Source organism: Peromyscus californicus, unplaced genomic scaffold (assembly GCF_007827085.1).
Source record: "Peromyscus californicus insignis strain IS unplaced genomic scaffold, ASM782708v3 Scaffold_4__1_contigs__length_199733344, whole genome shotgun sequence".
Taxonomy (NCBI): Eukaryota; Metazoa; Chordata; class Mammalia; order Rodentia; family Cricetidae; genus Peromyscus; species Peromyscus californicus.
Window position 1 is genome coordinate 149288354 of NW_026294562.1, and position 25887 is coordinate 149314240.

Genomic DNA, 25887 nt, shown 5'->3' on the forward strand with positions numbered 1-25887 from the left:
GGAGGGGGAGAGAGAGAGAGCACTCACTGGGAGTGGTGTGTGGGCTTTTGAAATCTCAAAGCCCAACCCTAGTGACACACCTCTTTCAAGGAAGCCACATCTCCTAACGCTCCCCAAACAGTTTAAGCAACTGTGGACCAAGCATTCAAATGTTTGAGCTTATGGGACCGTTTTCATTCCAGCCACCCCAGTCACGGCGTTTATTACAGCAATAGCAGACATGATAATTCTCTCCCCCACTCCTCCCAGGTCTACCCTGCCTTCTCTACCCACCCACCTTTGTGGTCTCTTAGATTTTTTTAATCTACCAATCTAATTTTTCTGCTCATATACCCTTGGGTGTGTGGCCTTTCATCGCAGCATGGCTAACTTGCTAAGCCTGAACCCTTAAAGAAAACCCACTCTCCCTCTCCCAGCAGCTATCAACTGCCAATGGTTCCTTGGCTAGGGGCGGGACTTTGTGCCCATCTCCCTTCTCCATGCTGGGATGCGGTCTGGCCTGAGCTTTGTGCAGATGCTGTGCACTGTCACGATTGCTGTGCTGTGAGTCCACACGTGTGAGCAGGGGCTGCGTCTGGAAAACAACTTCCCTGTAGTCATCCGCCATGTCTGCCTCTTGCAGTTCTTCTCTCTCCTCTTCTGCAGTGGTCTGTGAGCCCTGGGGGAAGAGGATGTGGTACAGATGTTCCAAGTGCAAAGGGACATAGTCCGAAAACTGACACATGCTGCCTAAACACAGCCAGTTTAGAGTGCTGGTTTAGGAGGCTTCACCACAAACTGCCTTTGTTTTCCCAACCCTGGTTTGACTGTGAAGGTAAAATTCCCTTCTCTGTCCTTAGTACTGGGTCACTGTTGGCCATTGGAAGTCCCTGCAGTCCTGTTTCAACAGCAGTGGCAGGTCTGCTTTAATGTGACCCTCCCACATTACAGGCTAGTTGGCTGTTTGGACACTTGGAGGAGTGAAGACCAGAGGGTCTTCCCATGCAAGTGACTTGGAGGTGTCTTTCCACCATGGCTCCCAGCCTCAGGACTGGGGGAGGGGAATGCTGTAGGGAGGGAGTACCACCAGGGCCTCGGCAGAGTCTGAAGCACTCCTAATCACGCTAACATTCTCTGTTGACCTGGGGGTCTCTGCAGAAATGGTGTGCATGGCTGCTCCTGAGAGGAATTTCACCTCCTCATGAGCCCCCTCAGCAGTGGAGGTTATTACCAGAAAGAGGAGCAGCTGCACCCACTGCTCCCTGAGGAAGGGTTTGCCTACCTTCACCTACCCAGTGCCTTCACCTGAAACTCAGTGGTCTTTCCAACCCAAGTGACCAAGTGGCAGAGATGAACAGAACATCACCCTATTTGTCTGGCACACTGCCAGTACCCTTCAAACTCTGATGATATGGACTATTCCATCCTTCCAAAGTACCAAGATGAGGAGCAAGCACCAGGGTGTTCAGGGGTTTCCCCCAGGACCCCCTCACCACACTCCTGTCTGCCAGGCAGGGTGTGGGGTCAGCTGGCAGGCTGTATCACCCGCTATGAAACCTGCTGAGGGCTCAGGAGACTCGCCCTTTTCTTCTGGGCACCTGAACCCACATGAAGAGATCTAACTCCGCAACTACTTTTTTTCCTCACAGAAGAGCAACTCTAGTCCTGTTGGCTACTCAAAGTCCCTGCAGTCTCGGTTCAACTCTAATGGCAGGTCGGCTCTAAGGCCCCCCTCAAGCAGTGTGGGTTAGCTGTCCTGTCCACTCCCTGAGTTTTTTTCCACATGCACAAGAAAGAGCAGGAGTGAGAGGTGAAGGAGAGGTTGAGACTGAGAGCCTGCACTCTGCCTCCTCCCAGACTTTGGGGGCTCTGAGGTCGGGCTCAGCTTCTTGCACGAATTCTCCAGGGTGTGGAACAATCAGAGCCTCTTCATCCTCTCAGGTGTAGGCAACAGGAGAAAGGGGTTCATCAGCAAAATTTCAAACTCAGCTGCCAAAGAAGGCATTGTGCAATTCTCGATTTTTCCAGGTTTACATTTTGAAATTTCTAGTTACGTGAAAGAAAATCCAGACTCACACTCCGAGAACATGTATTTAGACCCAAGTTCCTTGTTGGTGGAGTCCTTGCAAACTTGCAGGCAATAGTCCAATGCTATGGAGTAATCTACGGGAAATGCAGGTTGGGTCTGATGTGGGTTGTTCCTGTATGTGCTGGAGAGACGCAATGCACTGTGGATCAATCTGTGTTTATTCAATGTGGGCTGGACTCAGAACCATACAAACTGGCATGCTTCTCTCAAACATTTAGAGTCCTCTAAAATCCTCTTCCAGTTTAAGTAAATAAGCTTGCAGAATGCACAGATGAGTGCATTTTTATATTTATTCACCACCTGCTTAAGGAACCAAGAGAAATGTCTGGATGATAGCGAGACAAAACAGACAGTGGTCTTCTCGCGAGATCCCGTTTCATGGAGACACATTAGGAATGAACAAGGGGCAACTTTGTGTGATAATAAAATGAACAATAAAGAAAAACGTCCCTGGACACACCTATCACACCCCATCCCCCAGGCTCAGGGCTCTTCTTGGAATAGGGGCAGAAAGAATGTAAGAGGTAGAGGTGGTGGATGACTTTAAGGACAGAGTGTTTTCCAGACACAGCAGGACACTGCACAGGTGAACTCACAGGGATTGTGACAGCATGAACAAGACCTGTGCAAGCTCAAAGCAGACAAAATTCCAGCATAGGTGGTGAGGTGGACACAAAATCCCACCCCTAGCTGAGAAGTTATTGTCATTGGAAAGCTGGTAGGAGAGGAAGAGTCAACTTTCTTTAATGGTATGACCCTTGTTGACCAACCTCTAGGGCAGACCCCATAGCCAAGACTAGTTGGCTCATTCAAACTGGACTTGATGAAGGGAAAAAAAGAAGAAAGCTTTAAGTTGGTCGGGTAGGGAGGTGAGAATGGAGTTGGGTATGAGGAGTGAATACGATCAAAATACATTGGATAAAATCCTCAAAGAATTAGTTAAATTATTATTAATAAAGAAAAAGTTCATGTGAAGAGCTCTTCTTCATGTCTAGGAAAGAATTCTCTTGTCTTCTAATATTTCTATCAAAGAAGAGGGCAGGGACTGGAGAGATGGTTCAGCAGTTAATTGAATATGGGTTCATTCCCAGCTCTCACATATTGGCTCACAACCATCTCTAACACCAGTTCCAGGGGAACTGTCATGCTCTTCTGACCTTCACATGCACCAGGCATGCATGTGGTTCATGTACATACATCCAGGCAAAATACACATAAAGCAAATCCAAATTAAAAGAGGAGGAGAAGGGTGGATTGAAAGAGTGTACATGTGGGAAGTGAATTTTGAGTCTAGAATGGCTGAGGAGGTCAGTACATAACCACTGGCAACAAATGTCTGTCCAAGGAAGTCAGGACAGAAGAGGGGCTGCTTTTATATGCAGTCTTCTGTGAAGCACCTCCCCAAGCAGGTCCACAACCAGGGCATGTGGGAGGTTGTAGCTGCTACCCACTGCCTACTGTTAGAACAATGTGAGCCAAGCCAGCCGGACCCCAGGCACTAAAGAATCCCTTTCCCAAGGGATGGAAGTCGTGTGAGGAGTAGCCAAATGTGGCTTGGCAGTGCCTTGGCTAAGGATCAAGAGACTAAAGAGACATCATTTCACAGCTTTTCCATTACAGCTTTCATGTCACAGTACCCAAAACAACTAAAACAAAGGACAAACCTAGAAAGAGGCTTCATTCCCAGCAGCTCTAATCTAGGACGATTCTCAAACATGGTGCCCACCCTGGCCTGACCTGCTTCATCCTGCACCACTTTTACCCACATCCTCCTCCACCACCATACCGCCCTCTGGTTTGTAGTCCAACAAAAAGCTCTTCACTTCCATTCTCTTCGGCTGTTACTCCTTCTTCCTGGCTATTAGTCACCATCTTCCAGCTTACACGGTTTGTCTACATCAACTTGTTTCTCCACTGAAATATTAACATTCCTCTTCTAGTAACAAACAATTTCAGGCAAAAAAAAACCCGAGCTATTTCTTTCTGGGTGGGTCTTTTGGCCTTACTGCTGTCCTCAGGCTTCCAGCCCCGGGTCCCTTAGAACAGAGGAACAAATGTGATGCCCTTATCGTATCCACCATATTGTAGCTATCTATATCCCTTCCTTCTCTAGGGAAGTCAGCGTATTTAATTTTTTCTGTTGAATAAAGGGGTGGGGATACAAAATGAATTGTAGTTCCCTGATTGCGTGAATGGATTTTCTTTACAAGATAAATGCATGTAGCAAAACCTAGTGTTGCTTTTCTAGCTCCAAAAGCTGTTTCCTGGTACTACCTCCCAGCATTCCTCTGTTGTGCTCTGCAGCTTTCTGCCTGAACCCACTGTTAGCACAATTTCACAGCCAGTGGGCCTTCCTCATGCTTGCTTATGGTGTGTTATTTCTTCACGACTTTGAAGCAAATTCCTGTACTATTGCTCTCCTAGTTTATCACAGTATCTGAATTTAATCTGTTCCCTTATCTTCCATACCAACTGTTCATGAATAAATACACTTGAGTCTGGAGAAGTCTTTTCCAGTGTTGAGTTTACCCATGTGGATGCTAAACGTCAGTTTCCGCCTTCCTTTCTCCTGTTTCCTAGGCCCAGCAAATTCTGAACTATGCTTTGAAAGGACTTTAGCTCAGCCTTTGGAGTTGCCGTACACCTCCATGATTCATTACATATTCAGATTTCTTTTTCCAATATGAATGTCCCTCCCTTAGAAATTAGCACTACATGATTGGATGGAAAGTACTCATTGTGATTATTCCCAGTCAGGACGGGGAAGACTCTGAAAATCCTAACTTGCCACATTCCTGAAAATGGCCAGATTGTGCAATCTGGGAAAAGCAGACCTGTGTGTAAAGAGAAATCTTTATGTTCTGAAAGATAAATTATGGCCAAGTGGAATTATGCAAGATGAAAAGGGGGATTTTGCTCCACTAGCTGAGTGACAGTATATATAGATAACCCCAGCCACATCTCCTCAACAAGTGACACAAGCCACTCACCAGGGGTCTCAGCAGGAACTGACAGCCCAGGGTGAGTTGTCAGAACTTTCCGCCATTTGCTCTTTGCAGATTCTTTTCCCTGCTAGCATCCACTTGTAGTGTTTTCCTGCTCTGTCTCTTTCCTGAATCTACCGGATGGATTAGAATTCACTGGAGGCAGTATTTTTATCATGGAGATTTGTTGTATGCTTCTGTGTGAATTCAGGGAAGGGTGGAGTCAACCCTCTACAGATAGACTGCAGAGGTCTATGATGGTTATAAAGCCTCTACACGCCTCTCTGGAAACTTCCTATATGGTTGGGTTTTGGCTGGCAAGATTGGAATGCAATGTGCTTTATGCTAATGGTCCATTTGCAAACTCTCAGTCAGTGGGAGTCTAATGAAACATGTGGAAATGGGGAGCTAGATGGCTCCCTGGAATCCACTTATATCATCCACCTCTACACGTGTGTGGGTTTATGTATAAAATCCAGTGGGACTGGTTACTGGCATAAAAGTACAGCTCAACATTACAGAAGCATCCGACGCCCCAAGAAATGGCAATTCATCCTTGTGTTTTCCCGGCCCTACAGCAGGATGAAGCCATCCATTGCCATCATTTTTTGCTTCTTGGTCCTGGGAGCTGACAGCCAAAGATGGTTCCAGTTCATGAAAGAGGCTGGTCAAGGTAAGGGCAAAGGATGGGGACAGGAGGTTGTATTTGTGAGTTCCAAGTATTTACCAGAGCAGGGACCACATAATTAAGGGATAACGTGCTTGTGAAGTCTCCATGGATAGACAAGCTGCGTTGCTCTTCCCATGTAGTTCTGAACTCTTCTGGTCAGTGTTTACCTTTTTCTGTGAGGATCTCAAGCCTGAGATCACGTAATGTTTGTACAGAAGCTTTCCCACAGGAGTGTAGGAACAATCTGTATTTGAAAGTTGCAGATTCGCCAACAGAAGAGGGGATCTGCTGCCCCCTTGTGGCAGTTCACGTCTATGTCTGGTGACTGTGAATTGAAGTGCATCCCAAGGGTAGTGTTCCAGGCCAGGCACAGGAGAACCACTGCAGTCCCCAGTCCACAGTGACAGCAGCCAAGGCTAACCGAACTTTTCACACAATGAAAACGCATTGTCCAATATGTGTGGAAATGAATTAGTTTTTAAATTAATCTTGTGGTGTAGTGCCACATCTATCTTTTAAGGAAACAAAGCACAAAGCATAATAAGCTATCTAACAACAACAAAAAACCCCGGAAGAGCACAGGTTAGCCCAGGTTGGCCTGCTCCTTATAATCCACAACACAGCTCCCCGGACAGAGAGGACTTCATGAGCACACACTCACTGTTGACCTGAGAAGCAGCAGGTCATGGGTTGGGGAAGGCAGCTGCCTGTGAAGGACGCTCCAGATCCTCTGCCACCCACAGAAGACAGTGACTTGCTTACCTGGAATATAGGTCTTCTGGGGCTCAGACATGGACAAGAAACTGTCACCAAGGGAAGTACATCCCTCCAGCCACAGCACAATAAGAATTAAATGAACCTAGATATTGGGCTTTCCCTTTTCTCCTAACTTGTCACTTTTGAAAACATTTCCCATTTAATGTTAGCTGGATCTGTCCTTCAGTGCACAGCTCACCACAGCTGCCCTTAGTTTACATCTTTTGCTGTTTGTGGTACCTTCCTGAGAAGCAGAGAAATGAGATGATAAATTGAGCATCTTCCATGAACATCCCACGTTCATTTTCTCAGGTTTTCTGCATAACCACCAAGGTGGCTAGTACTCTTCCCTGTTCTTGGGGAGGATGTAGATGTTTCAAACCTAGTGTGCCCTTTGCCACCTAGAGTCTCTGATCATCCAGCTTGTTTCTGTCTGTATCAGAGAACTCACTGTTGTCTCCGCTGATGGAGAGCTGAGAACAGCTCAGGTTACAATAGATCCTGGACATTCCGTGGGGTCAGAGCAGAACTGCACTCACTCTGCCCGGAGAGCAGTTTCTCCCATGGCCTGTGCTAGGAGAGAGCTGTGGCTGCAGTGGTGATTGTAGCACTTGGGAGGCTGAGGCAGAAGGATTGTGAGTTTCAGGCTGGCCAGGGTTATATAGAGATGCATGCTGTCTCTAAAGGAAGAGAACATAAGAGAAAGGAAAGAAATGGAAGAAGAAGAGAGAGGAGCAGAGGAAGGGAAGAGGCCTCACGTCTCACACCATAGACAAACGTTTCCCTGGGCCATTTCAGAGAGAGCTTCATCATCACATGATGAACATCCCCTAGAGAGCTTCTCTCCTCTATATGCTTTTGGAGCAGCCAAAGACCAACAGCAACAGAGTTAAGACAGGAATCCCCTAGAATAAAACTCGTCCCAAAAGCACTTCTCCTTGCAAGGCGTGGGGAAGTAAGAACTATTCTTTTCAAGCCAGCGACATTTCTGTGGTTTGTGAAAGGCTGAAGTCATTGGGATGAGTTGGACGGAAGTTTTAACCCTCTCTTCTGCCTAAATGCAACCTTCCTCATCATTCTCCTAACTCTCCAGGGACTAGAGACATGTGGCGCGCTTACTCTGACATGAAGGAGGCCAACTGGAAAAACTCAGACAAATACTTCCATGCTAGAGGGAACTATGATGCTGCCCAAAGGGGACCAGGAGGAGCCTGGGCTGCTAAAGTGATCAGGTAACAGAGGTCTCAGTGAGCAGAGCTTGACTGCTCTGGACAGTCAGGAGGTCTCTCCTCTGCATCCTGTGCACACTGCCCATTAACCGTCCTCTTTTCTGTACATAGTACTAGGAGTGGTTGGCAATGATGCTTGATACCCCACCCTCTCTCCCCTGGTGCTGCTCATTCAGCATGAGGGTGACTTCCTGGGCTGAGCAGGTGTTTATTCAGGAGGGATCAGTACCATCCTCTCCTTCCCTGGTGTTCCTGGGCTCCTCTTACAGTCATCTCTTGAAGAAGGGAGTCCAGAGGGTGGGGCCATTGCCATCATTTTGGTTACAGGTGTTCTTCTTGTCTGTCTTGTTTGCAGTGATGCCAGAGAGGGTATTCAGAGGTTCACAGGACGTGGAGCAGAGGACTCAAGAGCTGACCAGTTTGCCAATGAATGGGGTCAGAGTGGTAGAGACCCCAACCACTTCCGACCTGCTGGCCTGCCTAGTAAATACTGAGTTTTCTCTTCATGTTGTTCCCAGCCATGCAGACCCCAAGGAAAGAGGCAATTACTGACTTGAATTAGTTCCTAAACTCTGGATCCCTAAGCACCCCAAAGTGTTGAATAAATACTTGTGAAATGTAACTTGTCACTGTCATTTGAAAGAGCACAGGGCAGTCATATTGAGGCCATGGGAATGACCAAGAAACACCACTGTTTTGTTTTTTAAGAAAGATATGAAAAGATAGGAGTTGGAGTATAACTCTATATGTCCATACATGGACCAAAACATGTATTATGTATCCCCTCAAACACAGGCAGATTGCAAGAAAGCATTGTGTATGATTTCAGTTATGAAGTTAAAAACTAGATAAAAATTAACACATTCTGAGCTGAGGATATAGCCTAATAACAGAGTGATTGCCTAGCATGCATGAGGCCGTTCCTTCCAACCCCATGTCCTCCCTATAAAAAAAAAAATAAATTCTTGCTTAGCAAAATACAACTTACAAAGACTGAAGATGAAATCAAAGCCATCCTGAAATTGTTTTAAGAGATTGATGCTTCCCACAAAGAAAGCCTCAGATCTAGATGTTCCTATAGATAATGTTAACCCTTCAAAAAACCAAGTCACTCCCATTTTGTAAAATTAATTCTGGAAAGAAGACACATTCTGTAATATGTCCCTGGGATAGAAAAGCTTTGGCATCTCCCTCTCCACAACCTTCAAGAAATTATCAAATGCAAAAGCATGCTGGCTGACCTATGATGGACTGACTCCAGCCGTGACCAGCTCCAGGATCGAGGTATAGCCTGGGGCTGTTCCCTTTATACAATCCCTGAAGATTCTCCAATCTTGGAAATTGGGGTTCAGATATTTAAGATCTCCCATAAATCTGTGCAGTTGTGTGTCAGTCAGAAGTATTAAAACACCAGAAAAAGATAAAACAGTGGATATAACTGTCTCTTAAACACATGACTCCTACCCTAAGACCCATGGAGGACTGCCTCAGTGATGGAGGACTGCCTCAGTTGCCCCATGGGGGCATTTAGAGACCCTCTCTCTGAAGCACATGCACCACACTTATGTGCTCCCAAGTGCCCCGGTCCTCACAGATGTCTTCTCGTGGCAAGCACTGGGGAAGCTTCAGGAAGCTCCCCAGTCTAGTTTATAGTCTCTGGGGCTGAGATACAAGGTCAGCTGTCTAGATGCCCTGCACTTCCTCAATAAGCTAACAGTTACTATTGTAACTACACCTGGTGCAGACTCCATGTAGTTGAAAAGAGGTGGTCCATCCAAACTTATACAGGAATGTTCCCAGCGCCACTACTGACCATGAGAAAAGTGGAAGGTGACTGGTGGGTAAACACAAGGTGGCCATTGGTAGAGGGGAGGACTCCTCAGTGGATAAAAGGTGAAGCACCAAGACAGACTAAGACAGGAATGTGCCTTGGCAGCCTCTGCCCCATGAGAGAGCAAGCACAGAAGGCCACGCAATGCCCAGTCCACTCTGTGAAATGTCAGGAGGGGCAAATCCAGGGACAAATTCTTGATTGCCAGAGTTTGAGTACTTGCTGGTGTGGTATCTCCTGTGGGGCACTGAGAAGGTTCTGGAACTGGACAAAGAGGCTGAACAAAACCGAATGAAACCAAGGCTGCAGGGTAGTACACTCCCACGTGGTTGAAGTGGTAAATGTTGTGTTATATGTCAATTAGCAAAAACCCCTGCTGGGGGATGCAGTGTGGGGACAAGCTTAGGAGCCGGGGAATGAGATGACTGTTACCATAATTTTCTGGAAATCCAAAGAAATGACTGATTGTAGATTGAGGTTGTCATGGCTACTGCCCAGAACTATTGAGGATGCCATTTCATTCTCAGGGGTTTTAAACTTTCTTCTTGAATTTTGTTACAAAAGTCACTCTTTTGAGGATACATTTCTACAAGGGTTTAGTTACTTTTTTTTTCTTTCTTTTCCTTTTTTCTTTTTTCCCAGTTAGAGGACTGGGGATGGAACTCACTGTGGTGGTTTGAATGAGAATGGTCCCCATAGGCACACACATTTGAGTGTTTGGTCTCTGTCTTAGTCAGGGTTTCTATTGCTGTGAAGAGACACCATGACCACGGCAACTTTTATAAAGGAAAACAGTTAATTGAGGTGGTGACTTACAGTGCAGAGGTTCAGTCCACTATCACTATGGTGAGGAGCATGGCGGTGTGCGGGCAGACGTGTTGGCTACATTTTGATCAGAAGGCAACAGGAAGTGGACTGAATGTCACACTGAGGGAACCTTAAGCAAAGGAGACCTCAAAGACCACCCCCACAGTGACACACTTCCTCCAACAAGGCCACACCTACTTCAACAAGGTCACACCTCCCAAGAGTGCCACTCTCTATGAGCTTATGGGGGCCAATTACATTCAAACTACCGCAGCCCCCAGTTAGTAGAACTGTTTGGAGAAGTGACCTTGTTAGAGTAGGGGTGACGTTGTTAGAGGAAGTGTGTCACTGAGGGTGAGCTTTGAAGTTTCCAAAGCTCCAACAGGCTCAGTCTCACCCTCTCTGCCCGCTGCCTGCGGATCAGGATGTCAGCTTTCAGCTACTGCCCCAAGGCCTTGCCTGCTTGCCGGCTGCCATGCTTCCCGCCATGGTGGTCACAGACTAACCCTCTGCAGCTGTGAGCAAGCCCCCAGTGAAATACTTTCTTTTATGAGTTGACTTGGTCATGGTGTCTCATCAGAGCAGTAGAACAGTGACTGAGTCACTACTCACGGACTTGCACATGCTAGGCAGGTGCCTCACCACAATCCGCACCCCCAGCCCCTCCCTGGGTGTGGGGTTCTAGGCAGGGGCTCTAGAGCTGAGCACCGACCCTAACTCCATTTCTATGAGTTCTGACAGAATTATCACCACACTTGGTACTGTAGGTGTAGGTTGGGTTCCATTTCTGATGCAGTTCTCTTAAACTGGCTGGCGGTCACACCCTGCCCTGAGCTCTGGCTGTTGGGGATTGGGCGCTCCCTGGAATTTTTTTTCTAGAAGGTCATGTGAGTGGAGCCCCAGAAGTGCCTCCTCCTCTATGTGCCCATGTCCTCTTGTATGAGACATGTCCATGGTGGAAGACTCAGCAGCTTGTTTCTGGGTACCACTCCTTTTCAGGGATGCAGGGAATTGTTTCTCCATGTACCCAGTGAAGGTCACTGGGTAACTTCCATTTCTAGGAACAAAGCTGGGTTTGAATGTACATTCATTTTCAGTTCTCCAGAACCTTTTACCTCCCAGAGGCTGAGGCAGGAGGATTGCTAGAGTTTAAGGCCAGGCTGGAGTACATGTCTCAAAAAGAGAATCAGATGCTTTGTTAGGGAGGATTATGCAGGCTTGGGAGGACAGAGAGATTTATCTCTAACTCTAGAGACTCCAAAAATGCAGTGGGTTGTTCTGGCTCCTTCCAGAGGCTGTGCATACCCACCCACCCCCAGCCCTCAGAACAGAGGTCTCAACAACAGAACAGACAGGGTCACAGCCAGGAGAACCCTCGGTGCCACTGCTAGTCACACTTACTGAAGGCTAGCAGCATGAAGGCTGGGTCAGCATCCTCACTTGTGCTGACAGGTACGTCAAACGCATGACCTTCAAATCGTCTTTCATGTAGAAAGAGCTCTTCCCTGAGAATGTGGCGCATCTTAGCATTGGACAGAATCAGTCTGTGGCACTGAAAAAAAAATAGTTCCCACTCTAGTCTCTGACAGGCAGGGTGTCCCCAGCAGCAAGGACACCCTTTTCCCTGTGGCATACCAGCCACTTTGCAGACCACTTCCAGGGAGACGGAAGAGGCTGTTTGCTGTGTCCTGGTTTCTGAGAACTGGTCTTAAGTGCCCCTGCCACAGAAAGACAACCACGCTGTTACAATCCCTTGTAAGCTGCTTATAGCCTTCAGTCTTTTAGATGAACTTTCCTTACACTCACCCTGTGTTACTAGGAGTAAGCTGCCACAGTGGCACAAGGCATATTGCGTTTGAGAATTCCTTTTCATTCTCACGAGAGGCATTAAAAACCACACAGAGAGCTGGGTGGTGGTGGTGGTGGCGGTGGCAGTGGCGGCGGTGGCAGCAGTGGCTGCGGTGGCGCACGCCTTTAATCCCAGCACTCTGGAGGCAGAGGCAGGCGGATCTCTGTGAGTTCCAGGCTAGCCTGGTCTACAGAGTGAGTTCTAGGACAGCTAGAGCTACACAGGGAAATCCTGTCTCGAAAAAAAAAAACAAACCAAACCAAACCCAAACCCAACAAAACAAAAACAAAAAACAAAAACAACACTACTGATGAACGCCAGGTACAGAGGCATGAGCCTGTATCCGAGGGCTTGGGAGACATTCATGAGCGGCTGGAAAGGTCTGCTCGAGGAGCTCCTCAGGACCGCCAGGCACAGTCCCCATCACTGTGATACAGGGCTGACAGAAGCAGCCCGAGAAAGCAAGGGTCTCTTTTGGCTCGTAGTCTGAAGATATAGTCCATCATGGTGGGAGTCGGAGCTGCAGGAGGCTGAATCCCATGGTTGTGTTGGATCCAGTCAGGAAGCAGAGCAGTGAATGCTGGTGGTCAGTTCATGGTCCATTTTTCCCTCTGTATTTGGTCAGGGACCCCAGTCCATGGGATGGTGCTGGCCACATTCAGGGTGGGTCTTCCCTCCCCAATTTTAATAACCTGGAAATGCCCTCATAGACATTCCCACAGGTATGTCTCCTAGGATTATAAATCCAGTTGGGTAGAAAATAAAGATTAACCAGCACAAATCCACCCATCGTGAGCTTGAAACGTATCACCGTAGACTGTAACATTCTGCCCAGGCACTGCCGTCTCACCATCACAGTGCAACGAGGCATTCAGTCCGCCTCTAACAGCCTCCAGCGTCTTAACCTTTCCAACACTTCAAAACTTTAAGTGCAGAGTCTCTGCGAGACCTGGGCAAGCTCTTAACGTTAGCCTCTGCACATCCAAGCTAATATTTTCAGTATGTGGTGGCACAGCATCAGCATTCCGTTCAAAGGGGGGAATGTGAGCACAGCAAGGAAAGATCAGACCAAAGCAAGACCAGAATCCAGCAACATGAACACCAGCCCTGCAGCTCCACTCTTTGGCCCCCCCCACTCCCCCACTCCCCCCACCTGTGTACAAGAGACCTCTCTCTCGGGCTGGCTCCACTTCATGCCTGCAGCTGTTCTTGGCAGATGTTCCACATTCCTAGCACCTCCAACATCCTCGGATTTCCACTGCAATTTAGGTTTCACTTTCCTTGACAACTTCGTGCAGTGAACTCCCAGGGCCACCTTATGGGGGATCTAAGTCTGCCACTTACTGCCTGGCCTCAGCAGCTTTCTGCAACCTTGCCTTGAGCCTCCACGACCCATGGCTCTTGTATATTCCATTCCTGTGAGACGAGCAGTATGGGGATGACTCTGCCACGTGGTGATACATTGTGTACCCTAATAAACTTGCCTGAGGATCAGAGGCCAGAGGGGGCCACCAGATTAGACATAGAGGTCAGGCAGTGGTGGCACTCACCCTTAATCCCAGCACTTGAGATCTCATGCCTTTGCTTGGGAAGCACACATGCCTTTAATCCCAGGAAGTAATATGGCAGGGCAGAGAAAGATGTATAAGGTGTGAGGAGACAGGAACTCACTCTCTCTAGGCTGAGGATTATGTAGAGGTAAGAACTGGTGGCTGGCTGCTCTGCTTCTCTGATCTTTCAGCTTTCACCCTGATATCTGGCTCTGGGATTTTTATTAAAAGACCTTCTAAGATTCGAACAACACTGCCAAGTTATTTTTATTTATTTTTGAGACAAGGTCTCACTATCTAGTCTGTCTGGCCTCGAACTCATAGAGATCCACCTGTATCTGCCTTCTGCCAAATTCTTCCACCAGCTCCAGACAGAGTCTGGTGCAGTGTTCCCACAGCTGTAGTGGCCTTGGTGCATCTCAGCAGCTGCGTTAGGGTTCTGTGGAGGAAGAGAATTGACAGAATGAATATATTATAAATTTATACAGATATAGGGGCCGGGCGGTGGTGGCGCACGCCTTTAATCCCAGCACTCGGGAGGCAGAGCCAGGCGGATCTCTGTGAGTTCGAGGCCAGCCTGGGCTATCAAGTGAGTTCCAGGAAAGGCGCAAAGCTACACAGAGAAACCCTGTCTTGAAAAAAACAACAACAACAACAACAAAAAAAAATATATATATATATACAGATATAGGGACATAAGTTATATCATATAGCTTATAATTCAGGGTACTAGTCACATTGAGTATAATTGTTTAGAGGTGAGATAGAATATGTTGGTTTCTAGAAACCAAGTGGTGTTTTATTTTATTTATTTATTATATTAAAAAAATTTTTTTGCGACAGGGTTTCTTTGTGTAGTCCTGGCTGTCCTAGAACTCGCTTTGTAGACAGACCAGGCTGGCATCAAGTTTACAGAAATCCACCTGTCTCTGCCTCCAAATTGCCAGATTAAAGGCACACACCACCACTGCCCAGCATCAAATGTTTTAATCAGATAGAACTTCAAGATGGGTGGGATGTAGTGATGCACACCTTTAGCCCCAGCACAGGAGAGACAGAGGCAGGTGGATCTCTGTGAGTTCAAAGTCAGCCTGGTTTATATAGCAAGCTCCAGGTCAGCCAGAGCTATATTAGCCATATTAGTTGAGACCCTGTCTCAAACAAACAAACAAACAAACAAACACCACACAAAGAACTTCCAGGTGGTGCTTCCACCATCAGTTTAGAGAACTTGGCTCCCTGCACCTCATCTCAGGCATGTCAGGACATTTGCAGACACGATAGTCAAAGCCCTTTATGCATCCTGTGCAAACCAAGTCAGCCCTGTGCATCTGTGCTCTGGGAGCTTTAACAGAAGCCGAGGCTCCAAGAAGGGCCCTGACATTCAGAAGGAGACAATTTGCTGGTCCCAGGTCCCAGCGGCTGTGTCCTGGAAGATTCACTGGCCAGGCTTTTGGCCCCGCCCCGGCTGAGGTGTATTCCCGACTCAGCTGCCCTGTAACAGACTTGACCAGCAGCCTGTGGCATGAGGACAGATGTGTGCACCAGCTGCTCAGGCAAGGGTGTGGCTGCACTTCATCTCCCAACCTCTCCTCGGGACACTTGTTTGTACACAATGCTGGGACCCTGTGGAGTCTTCATTGTGGAGGCTTAATAATAGCTTTTCTTTTTTAAATTTTATTTTTACGTGTGTGAGTGTTTTGCCTACATGTATGTATGTACACCATATGCATGCCTGGTTCCCTCAGAGGTCAAATGAGGGAGTCAGATCCCCCAGAACCGGCATTATGGATGGTTGTGAGCCACCATGGGAGAGCTGGGAACGGAACCTGGGTCCTCTGCAGGAATAAGAAGTGTTCTTAACCACTGAGCCAGCTCTCAGCTCCTCCTGTTTCTTGTCTTCTTTCCTAGTGAATTCTGTTGATGGAGACTTCTTTAGAGATCAGTGGACCCGACAGGGAGCTGAGAGGCAGAAGGAAGACAAAGGCTACAACGAACAAGGACAGAAAGGGGGTAAAAGAAAGATGTCTGGACACAAAGCAGAAATGCCGAGCAGCAAAACCTAGGCTGTTACCCAGACAGGGAAATGAATAGGAAGAAGCCGCGGTCTGGATTGATGCTGCAAACACTGACCGAAGCCTGTTGCCAGGTTGGTGTGACTCATTCCCACCCTTGGTTGTTGTTGTTGTTGGCAGAAAACACAGCTGGCAACTCATCAGGCTGTGGTCAGAATTCCAGAAAACCCCGGTGACTCCACGGATGTGAACCATGAGTCAAGTGGGTTCTCAGCACACAAGATGTCACACAGGGCATGACAGTGCCATGCAGAGCAAGACAATGCATGCAAAACAAGAGAGGCAGTATCACAAGGGCAAGGCAGACAGAGCCATGAGGGCAAGGCAGAAAGAGCCATGAGGGCAAGGCAGACAGAGCCATGAGGGCAAGGCAGTCAGAGTCATGAGGACAAGGCAGACAGAGCCATGAGGGCAAGGCAGAAAGAGCCATGAGGACAAGGCAGTCAGAGTCATAAGGACAAGGCAGACAGAGCCATGAGGGCAAGGCAGACAGAGTCATAAGGATAAGGAAGCACCATGCAGGGTAAGACTGTTTTCAGGAGCCACAGTAGACAGCTCTGTTGATTGTTAAAAATAACTGTCCCCATGAATGTTTTGACACTTAGTCATTATTATCACGGTGGATATGCTATTTTATTGCTACTACTGAATTTCAAGATAAGCATAGATCTTAAACAAGATTATCTATGGGACAGTATAAACAGGAATTATATTCCATGTAGCTTTCAAAAAATAAATAAATGAATGAATGAATAAACAAATTTGGGCCACCTTGGTCATAGACCTGCTTACAAATCACCTAAAGCTCTAATTCCTCCTTTTATGCTGGTAGAATCTAGCAAGTAAGCATGTTTTGTATGTTTTTTAAAAACACACAGACCCATTATTTTGTTGTTGTTTTGAGTCAGGGTCTCTTTACATAGCTCTGTCTGCTGGCCAGTGATGTTAACTTGACACAGACTAGAGCCATCACAGAGGAGGGAGCCTCAATTGAGAAAATGCTTCCAGCTGGGCGTGGTGGTACATACCTTTAATCACAGGCAGAGGCAGGCGGATCTCTGTGAGTTCAAGGCCAACTTCTTCTATATAGGAGTTCCAGGACAGCCAGCCAGGGCTACACAGAAACCCTGTCTTGAAAAAACAAACAAATAAACAAAACAAAACAAAAACCCAAACCCAAACAAGAGAGAGAGAAAGAGAGAGAGAGAGGGAGAGAGAGAGGGAGAGAGAATCTTTTTATAAGATCTGACTGCAGGCAAGCCTGGAGGTCATTTTAATTAGTGATTAATTAATTAACCTGAAGGGCCCAGCCCACTGTGGATGGTGTTATTCTTGGACTGGTGGTCCTGGGTTCTATAAGAAAACAGGCTGAGCAAGCCAGTAAGCAGCACCCCTGCATGGCCTCTGCATCAGCTCCTGCCTCCAGGTTCCTGCCCTGTGTGAGTTCCCACCCTCACTGCTTTTGATAATGAATGGTTATATGGAACTTCAAGTGAATAAATCCTTTCCTCCCCTAGCTGCTTTTGGTCACAGCAATAGTAACCCCAACTAAGACACCCTGGCGGTCCTGGAACTCACTTTCTAGACCTGGCTGGCCTCAAACTCAGAGATCCAGCTACATCTGCCTTTGAGTGCTGGGATTAAAGGCCTATGCCACCACCCCCAGCACAGACCCACCATATTAATGTTAATCTTTTTTCATGTAAAAAGTGAGGATTGGATGATCAAAAAGCTGCCAGTCACAAAGTGGGCTGGACCTCAGGATCTGAACTGAGCTGTGCTCTGCACAGACACACAGCTGATATGAAGAGCACAGGCATTCTGGGTAGACATCCCCCTCGTCTGCCTTGGGAAAGTTTCTGAACCTACATGTGCCTGTTGCTTATTTCTCTAACAACGAGAGTGGTCCAATCACTTCTAAGGGTGATTGAGACACAAGCAGATTACTGAATGGAGACCCTGTGTGAGGCGCCTGGAACACCCACCCGTGAATAACAGCGGTGACTGTCGGGATCACCACCATAGTAGCAGGGACAATGATGAAGCATGAGTGCAGCATTTGCTAGCCCACTGCGGTCATACATCACCTAACAACAAGGACATGCCTTCATCACGGTGCAGAAGTCACAGAGCGTATTTACCCTGAGAGAGAAGCTTCAGTGTTCATAGGAAGTGTAATCTCATCATCACACACACATGAAGCTGTGGACTGGAAGTACCAGTGTGCAGGTAACTGTGTGGCTGCACGATTGTACACTATGTGACCTTGTGATTGTGAAACAGTGTCCTGTATGACTGTAAGTGTGTGGCTACATGACATGTTCACTGTGTGACTGTGTGTCTGTGGTGCTGTGTGGCTGTGACTGTATGTTTATGGTACTGTGTGGTTGTGACTGTGTGTCTATGGTACTGTGTGGCTGTGACTGTGTGTCTATGGTACTGTGTGGCTGTGACTGTGTGTCTATGGTACTGTGTGGCTGTGACTGTGTGTCTACGGTACTGTGTGACTGTATGACCATGATACTGTGTGGATGTGACTGTGTGGCTGACTATGACACTGTTTGTTTGACTGTGACTGTGTGTCCTAGTTAAGGTTTCTATTGCTGTGAAGAGACACCATGACCATGACAACTCTTACAAAGGAAAACATTTCATTGGGGCTGGCTACAGTTTAGAGATTTAGTCCACTATCAACATGGCAGGAAGCATGGCGCATGCAGTCAGACATGGTGCTGGAGAAGGAGCTGAGAGTTCTACATCTGGATCTGCAGGCCTCAGGAAGAGATTGTCACAGTAGGCATGGCTTGAGCATCTGAGACCTCAAAGCCTGTCCCCAGTGAACACTTCCTCCAACAAGTTCACACCTACTCCAACAAGGCCACACCTCCCAATAATGCTACTCCCTAGGGGCCTATGGGGGGCATTTTTATTCAAACCACCACATTCCACTCCCAGGCCTACATCAGCTCCTGCCTCCAGGTTCCTGCCCTGTTTGAGTGCCTGTCCTGACTTCCTCTAATGATGAACAGTGATGTGGAAGTGTGAGCTGAATAAACCTTTTCCTGCCCTAGTTGCTTTGGTCATGGTGTTTCCTCATAGCAATAGTAACTTTAATTAAGACACCTCCCCCAAGCAGCTTCTGCAGGAATGACAGAGCATCTCCCCCAGACAATCTGCAGAGTATGAATGATATGTGTTCTAGTAAAGCAGCAATCACTGATATTCAAGTACAGATGTACACAGATGGATTATTATAGAAACATGCAAAATGTAATACTACGGCAGATGTTATGTGTCCTGATGCTGATGTCCTGGTACCAAGATGTCTAGGTGCATATATTACTAAAGCATCACACAGTGGCCTGTTCAGAACAACCAGTTTACCACTGCTGCTGCCTAAACTGATGTGTACTGACAGCAGAGCAGACAGATGTGCAGCTCTGCACTGTGCGAACTGCAAGGGCAGGACAAACGATTTTAGGGGTTGGAGCAGCGCATTGGGATGGACAAGCACAGCCACACACAGATGTGCTATTACAGAAGTGTGCCCACATGCCTTACAACAGCAGGACTCAGGGATGCGTGAAATCAGTACTCACGAAAACACTAGACGGGAGCAGAGGAGATACATTAGTCCATCGCTGCACATGAATGCTCTTGTAGAGACTGCAGACACATAGATTACTAAAACACTCCACAATGGCATCTCTGCAAAATCAATGGACTACTACTGCACCACACACTGACGTGTATCGACAGCAGAGCAGATGGATGTACTTGTTTAGTTCTGAACTCCAATCAAGTAGAACGGCAGCGCATATGTTTTTAGCAATAAAGCAGTGCACCATGACATACAAGACCACAGTGCAAATGGAAGCAGCATCCAGCAAGAACCGTTTCACTGGTAATGTAGCATGCCCAGCTGCGCTGTAACAGCCATGCACACAAAAATACAAGTAAAGTGGCGTACATGAATTTTAAATTGTAGGAATGATCATGCATTGTGGTGATATATTGTGTATCAAATAAAGCTTACCTGAGGATCAGAGGACAGAGCCAGCCACTAGATTAAACACAGAGGCCAGGCAGTGGTGGCACACACCTTTAATCCTAGCACTCGGGAGGCAGAGATCTGTCTGGATCTCTCTGAGTTCAAAGCCACCCTGGACTACATGAGATTGATTCAGTCTAGAAGAGAAACAGAGCCAGGCAGTGGTGGCACACACCTTTAATCCCAGTACTTGGGAGTCACATGCCTTTAATCCCAGCACTTGAGATCTCATACCTTTGCTACCAGTATTTGGGAAGCACACACACCATTAATCCCAGCACTAGGAAGGAAGTGATATGGCTGGACAGAGAAAGGCATACAAGGCTTGAGGAGACAGGAACTCAAGCACTTTTTGGCTGAGGACTCAGAGGATTTCAGTCAGAGGATTTGTGGAGTTGGTGAGGTGAGAAGTGGTTGTGATTTGTTCCTTTGTCTCGCTGATCTTTCAGTACTTACCCCAGTATCTGGCTCCAGGTTTTTATTAAAACCAATCAGGATTCGTGTAACAATGCATATTCTCATAAAGCAACACAGGTGGATGTCCAATTACAGGCGAACGCAGACATGTTGTTAAAACACACACACATAAAACTACAGTAGGAATCGTGGTAAAAGGATTAAAGGCGTGCGCCGCCACCGCCGCCGCCGCCGCCACCCCGCCGCCGCCGCCGCCACCCGCCGCCGCCGCCGCCACCGCCGCCGCCGCCGCCACCACCATCCGGCAATGCATCTATTTCTAAAGCACTACACCATAGTGTCTTTGCAGACGTATTACTACCATGTGTAAACCGATGGCATTTACAGTAGAACAGGTGTGCAGCTCTGCATACTTCCGACTTAAAACAGAAGTGCACACAGTTTTAGAAGTAGAGCGGGGGACCTGGTTGTGCAAGTGCTCAGTACAAACGTAAGTGACTGCACAGCATCAAATACGGTTGTATTAATCATGCACTGAACACAACAGTGGCACTGTAACAGAAGTCACTGTAGACTTCCTAAAGGCAGTGCATATGAGGACCGTGCCATCGCAAGGCACGTGGATACGGAAGTCGCTGTGCAGAAGTACAGCAGTGGCTGTCATGTCACTGGTGTGTCGGTGTGTTCACTAGCACACCTGAGTACGTGAATGCCCATGAACAACAGACCACACGAGGGTATCACTACAGCACACACCTGGAGATAGGAGTAAAGAAGTGCACATGGCTTCACTATTACAGGAGTCGACACATGTCCTCGTAAAGCAGCACAAATGGATGTGAGTACAGCTGCCCACAGATGTAGGCTTACCGACACGTGAACTGGATAACTACAGCAGGACTCACGGAGGCATGGTATCAGCACTTAAGGTGTACTAGACAGGACACACGGCACATGAGTGTACTAGTAGAGCTCAGCACACACATCTGTGACTGAGGTGCTTTGTCTTTGTAAAAACCCACATACTACTACTGCCACATATACTGGTGTGCCGTTACAATTCAGCAAACAGATGGGCTTGTACAGACCTAGACGAGAACACCAGTTCACATGTTTTGAGGAGCAGAGCACCGCACTGAGACGAACAAGGACAAGGTGTAAATGGAAGTATTGGTCCAGCAGCAAGGAGGGTTGTGCTGCCATTACACTGCTTACAGATGCGCTGTAACAGAATGTATCATAGACTCCCTGCACAGCAGCCCCATTAAGAATATTATCACAGCAGTGACCTGGACATGGAAGTAGAGGAGAGCTCACTGCTGTCCTGTTATTGGCGTGTCCACACATTTACTAGCACATCAGAACATGTGGATGTCTGTGAGCAGCAGTCCCACACCATGGGTGCACAATTACAGCAGCACACATAGAAATGTATGTAAAGGAGCACTCGAGGATTCAATATTAAGTGAATGATCAAGAATGCTCTCATAACACAGCTCGTATGGATGTTATTGTACAGCAGTACACCGATGTACTGTTACAGAAACATACACAAATGTAATAGTACAGCAGGACTAATGAATGTACAGCATCCGCACTCAAGGACATGCTAGACAAGAGCACACAAAGACATACTAAAACATCACTGCAAATGAATGGCGAGTGGGGCATTGAACACACATTTGTACTAAAGCCCTACACAATGGCCTGTTTTCAACCACTGATGTAAACTGATGTGATTTACAACAAAGCAGATAGATACACATGTCCTGCTCTGCACATGCCTGAACAGAACTGCCATGAATTAAGGGTAGATCAGTGTCCATTCTGGACAACTACACATTGAAAATGGAAATGTTGGTCCAGCATCAATAGCAGTTGTAATCCCAAGACACTGCACACAGATCTACTTGACAGAGTGGTCGTAGATTGACTCAAAAGCAGAACACAAGAGGATATTAATATAGCAGTATGACTGGAATGGAGATAGCAGTACAGAAGTCGGGCCGTGCCCAGTGACGTCCTAGTACTTGTGTGTCCGTGTATTTACTAGCACATGCTTATAACGCATGGATGTTCATGAGCATCAGTCCATACTGATGTACTGTTACAGTAGCACACACGGAAAGAGAAGTAAAGGGGTGCACATGGATTCAATATTAAAGCAGTGGTCACGCATGTCCTCGTGAGATAGCACACAAAGATGCCTGAACACAGCCACAAACTGCCCTCTTGCCTCTGTGCTACCTTTAGCTATCCATCGCCAGGGCAACCAGCCTCCATTCTGCTCCCGTGCTGGGGTGGTCAGGCAGTGGCTGTGCTGCTGGTCTTGGTTGGGTGTGGGGTGGGGGTGGGAAGGACAGCTAGCTGTTGGCTGCTCTACTTGGCCTCAATGAGACCAATGCCTATATTTTCCACCCCAGAAGACTGGCCAAGGCATGTTGTCATGGTGATGGGAGATGTATAAGAATGAGCATGCTCAGAGTTCATTCTCTCATCAAGTCTCTACCAGCATCGCATTGGCCAAGACCAGGCACACATCTGAGCCCAGCCAGTGCTGCAGCCCCTTCAGTTCAGCGAGATGCATGGATACTGAGGCACTTTTGCTATCCTTTGTCATCTGTACCATACTGGGCTGATTCTTCGAATATCACCTCTGAACTTTGTGCTGGGAATGATTCTAAGCTCATTTTCTGCTCACCAGGAAGGGTAGTGTGATTGATTAGTAATGTCTGCCATGGGCATGGCTATGAGGAATGGATTTGTCCCCCTGCCCAAAGCCTCCCAAACTGTCTGCTAGCCTTCTCCTACCCAAGACCCGGTTCAAGATCAGAGTGGTTCGAGCCCCTGTCCTTGTGCTTTTCTCCCTTTCTAGCATCAGGCAGTGCCAGCTCGTGTGCCTGGCCTGGGCTCTACCGGGCAAGACAAACGTTCTAGTGTTGGATGGGGCCACAGCAGCTGTGGACCTAGAGAGAGTTGACCTCATTCATTCCATCATCCAGACGCAGTTTGAAGGCTCTGCTGTGCTCACGATCACCCACCAGCTCAATACCATCATGGACTATAGAAGGTGAACCTGTGGACCTACAGGGTTGACCCTGTTCACAGACGTGTGGGGTGTGTTTCTGAGTTCCAATACCAGGCCTCAGAGTGCTCACTGAGGAGACAACTGGGATGGGCACCGGGCACCGGGGTCCAGTTTAATATGCTGGTCTTGGTTGGGTGTGGGGTGGGGGTGGGAAGGACAGCTAGCTGTCGGCTGCTCTACTTGGCCTCAATGAGACCAATGCCTATATTTTCCACCCCAGAACTCTGTGAAGAAGCAGTTGAGGGCAGCAGCAACCAAATTCTCAGATGAGGAGAGAAGGGGCTAGCTCTTCCTCAGGACTCCCAACTTCTGTCCTTGACATCACTCAGTCACACAGTCTGTCGTCTGCCCAGCAGCCAGACTGACCCCATGAACACATGAGTCAGTGGTATAACTCTGTCACAACCCTCCTGTGTCCTCCCCCAGGTCTGTTTCACTGGCCTCTGCTATCTGTGTTCATTCCAGGCCGTTTCCTCTTCTAGAGTACCTCACACAGCTCCCACACAGAGCCAGGCTTCTCAGATGTCACCAGGGCCTCTTGAACCTAACCCTTGAGGTACTGCAGATCCTGCACTGGTACCACAGAGGTCATCACACGGCACTGGCGGGGGTTTAATGAGTATGCAACAATTCAGAAAAACCACGTGGTACAGGGCCTGGACCGAGACCACTTGCCAATGGATGTGTTGCATTCACTAGCCCTCCTCCCGTCCCTGGCTCACCCAGTCAGCGTGCACTGAGTAACCATGCTGTGTACTGGGCAAGGCTCTGGAACCACATGGTAGACAGACCTACAGCTTCTCAAGCAAGTCTCTTGGTTTAAGGAGGGAAGGAAGCTTGCCCTTAGCCTCTGCCTTTGAGGTGGGGGTCTAGGCTGGAAGTCAGTTCTGGGCATATGCTGAGGAGGTGGGGAGGCCTGCTGGCTGGGAAGCTGGGCAGAGATTGGCACGAAAATGCCCAGGCCTCGGTTTTCTCTTCTGTCAAAGGGATTCAGTGACTGTCAAATACATCCACCAAGGGACATAGGAGGGATGGGGGCCGAATGGCAGCGCCTGCCTCCTCTGAGTCACCTGCATTCACAGCCATGCGTGGTACACAGCTGGATCTGCAGTGAGGAGGAAAACTCTGGTACAGCTGAGACACCTTCCGTGTCAGGCAGAGGGGTAGATGGATCAGGGATAGCGTTTGCCAGGCATGGGTTCCGTCTTCAACACTACAGAAAAGCAAAAGGCCCACAGGGACAGCGAGAGGCTGAAGATGTGTGCCTGTGGCCTGCTGGAGCTGATTCCTGTTCCTCCCGCAGGCTGGACTCTGCTGGCAGGTGACCTTGGCTGAGGGATTGATGGGTTGGATCACTCTGCCAGCCTGCCAGGTGTTCCCATGTGATGGCCACCCTGTGACCCAGGCTCTATTCCCAGACCAAGGCAGGGCCTCCACAGAGTCTCTCCAGCATCCCCAGACACACAGCAGCCTATGTCCCAGGCCAGATAGCTGAATGGCGGCAGGTCAAGTGCTGTGTGGCCCATCTCTGGTTCCTCCAGAGCAGAACTGCCCACAGGACCACTCAGCCTGGGGGGTGAGAAGCGCCGGGGTAAGTTGTCACTTGGCCACTGGGTACCCCGTGTCCCCACTTTTCGGCTTCAGTTTCTTCTATTGCACAACAAAAGTAGCCCTGGTGATGGGACTGGTTCCTTGCCATGTGGAAAGCCTCAGAAGGAGATGCAAGCTGTACTAGCAAAGGGGAATCGCTCTGGGCTGAAAGGAAACCCCCCAACCCTGTATCAAGGCGGCCCATCAGAGAAGCCTCAGGGTACAGGGAAGAACAAGCCCTGTATCCTAGAAGCAGGTAGGAGTCCTCTCCTCTCCTGACCCAACATAGTCATTGCCCATGTATCAGTGAGTCATGGGTGGTACTAGGGCAGAGTAAATCAGTGATGCAGCCCCGGGGGACCATGGCAGTATGCAGAAATAGCTTTGCCACTGCTATAGAAGGGCATCTCTGAGCAGAAACCAAGGATATTGCTCAACCACTCTCATGCACAGGACTCGCCAGCCCTGGCCCACAGCCAACAGCGGCAGTAATGTTGCTAGATAACTGTGAAGAGTCAAGGTGAGTGCGGTGGCACATGCCTGTCCTTCCAGCCCTCTGGAAACGGAGACAGGAGGATCTTGAGTTTGAGGCCTCTACATAGTGAGAGACCCTTCACCGTAACAATTTTAAACAGGTGTAGAACTGGATCCAGAGCTGGGGATGTAATGCAGTTACTAGAGTGCTTGTCAAGCACGCATAAAGCATTTGGTTTGGGACCCACAAAGAGGGTGTGGTGACACAAGCCTGTAATCCCAGCACTTGGGAGGGGAGGCAGGAGCATCACAAGTTCAAGGCCATCCTCAGCTATAAATAGAGCTCAAGGCCAGCCTGGGCTATGTGAAATTCTTTCTCAAAAAACAGTAAGAAAAAGCACTGGACCCATACACAGACACGCAGGCAACAGAGGAAATGTGAACAGAC

At 48.1% G+C, this 25887-nt stretch overlaps 1 protein-coding gene across 1 annotated transcript; it reads left to right on the forward strand.

Annotated features, from left to right (window-relative positions):
* The first annotated feature begins 5583 nt into the window (after positions 1-5583).
* LOC128095155 (serum amyloid A-3 protein-like) lies at positions 5584-8278 on the forward strand. Its single transcript, XM_052713890.1, has 3 exons — positions 5584-5725; positions 7572-7710; positions 8063-8278. The coding sequence occupies exons 1-3, from the start codon at positions 5635-5637 to the stop codon at positions 8199-8201; spliced, it is 369 nt and encodes a 122-aa protein (XP_052569850.1). The 5' UTR covers positions 5584-5634; the 3' UTR covers positions 8202-8278.
* The last annotated feature ends 17609 nt before the right edge of the window (positions 8279-25887 follow it).

Bases quoted from the DNA above. Each gene is read 5' to 3' on its own strand.
- LOC128095155 (XM_052713890.1), top strand. From the start codon at position 5,635: ATGAAGCCATCCATTGCCATCATTTTTTGCTTCTTGGTCCTGGGAGCT. The intron at 5,726-7,571 runs GTAAGGGCAAAG...CTAACTCTCCAG, and splicing joins CATGAAAGAGGCTGGTCAAG to GGACTAGAGACATGTGGCGC. The intron at 7,711-8,062 runs GTAACAGAGGTC...TCTTGTTTGCAG, and splicing joins TGGGCTGCTAAAGTGATCAG to TGATGCCAGAGAGGGTATTC.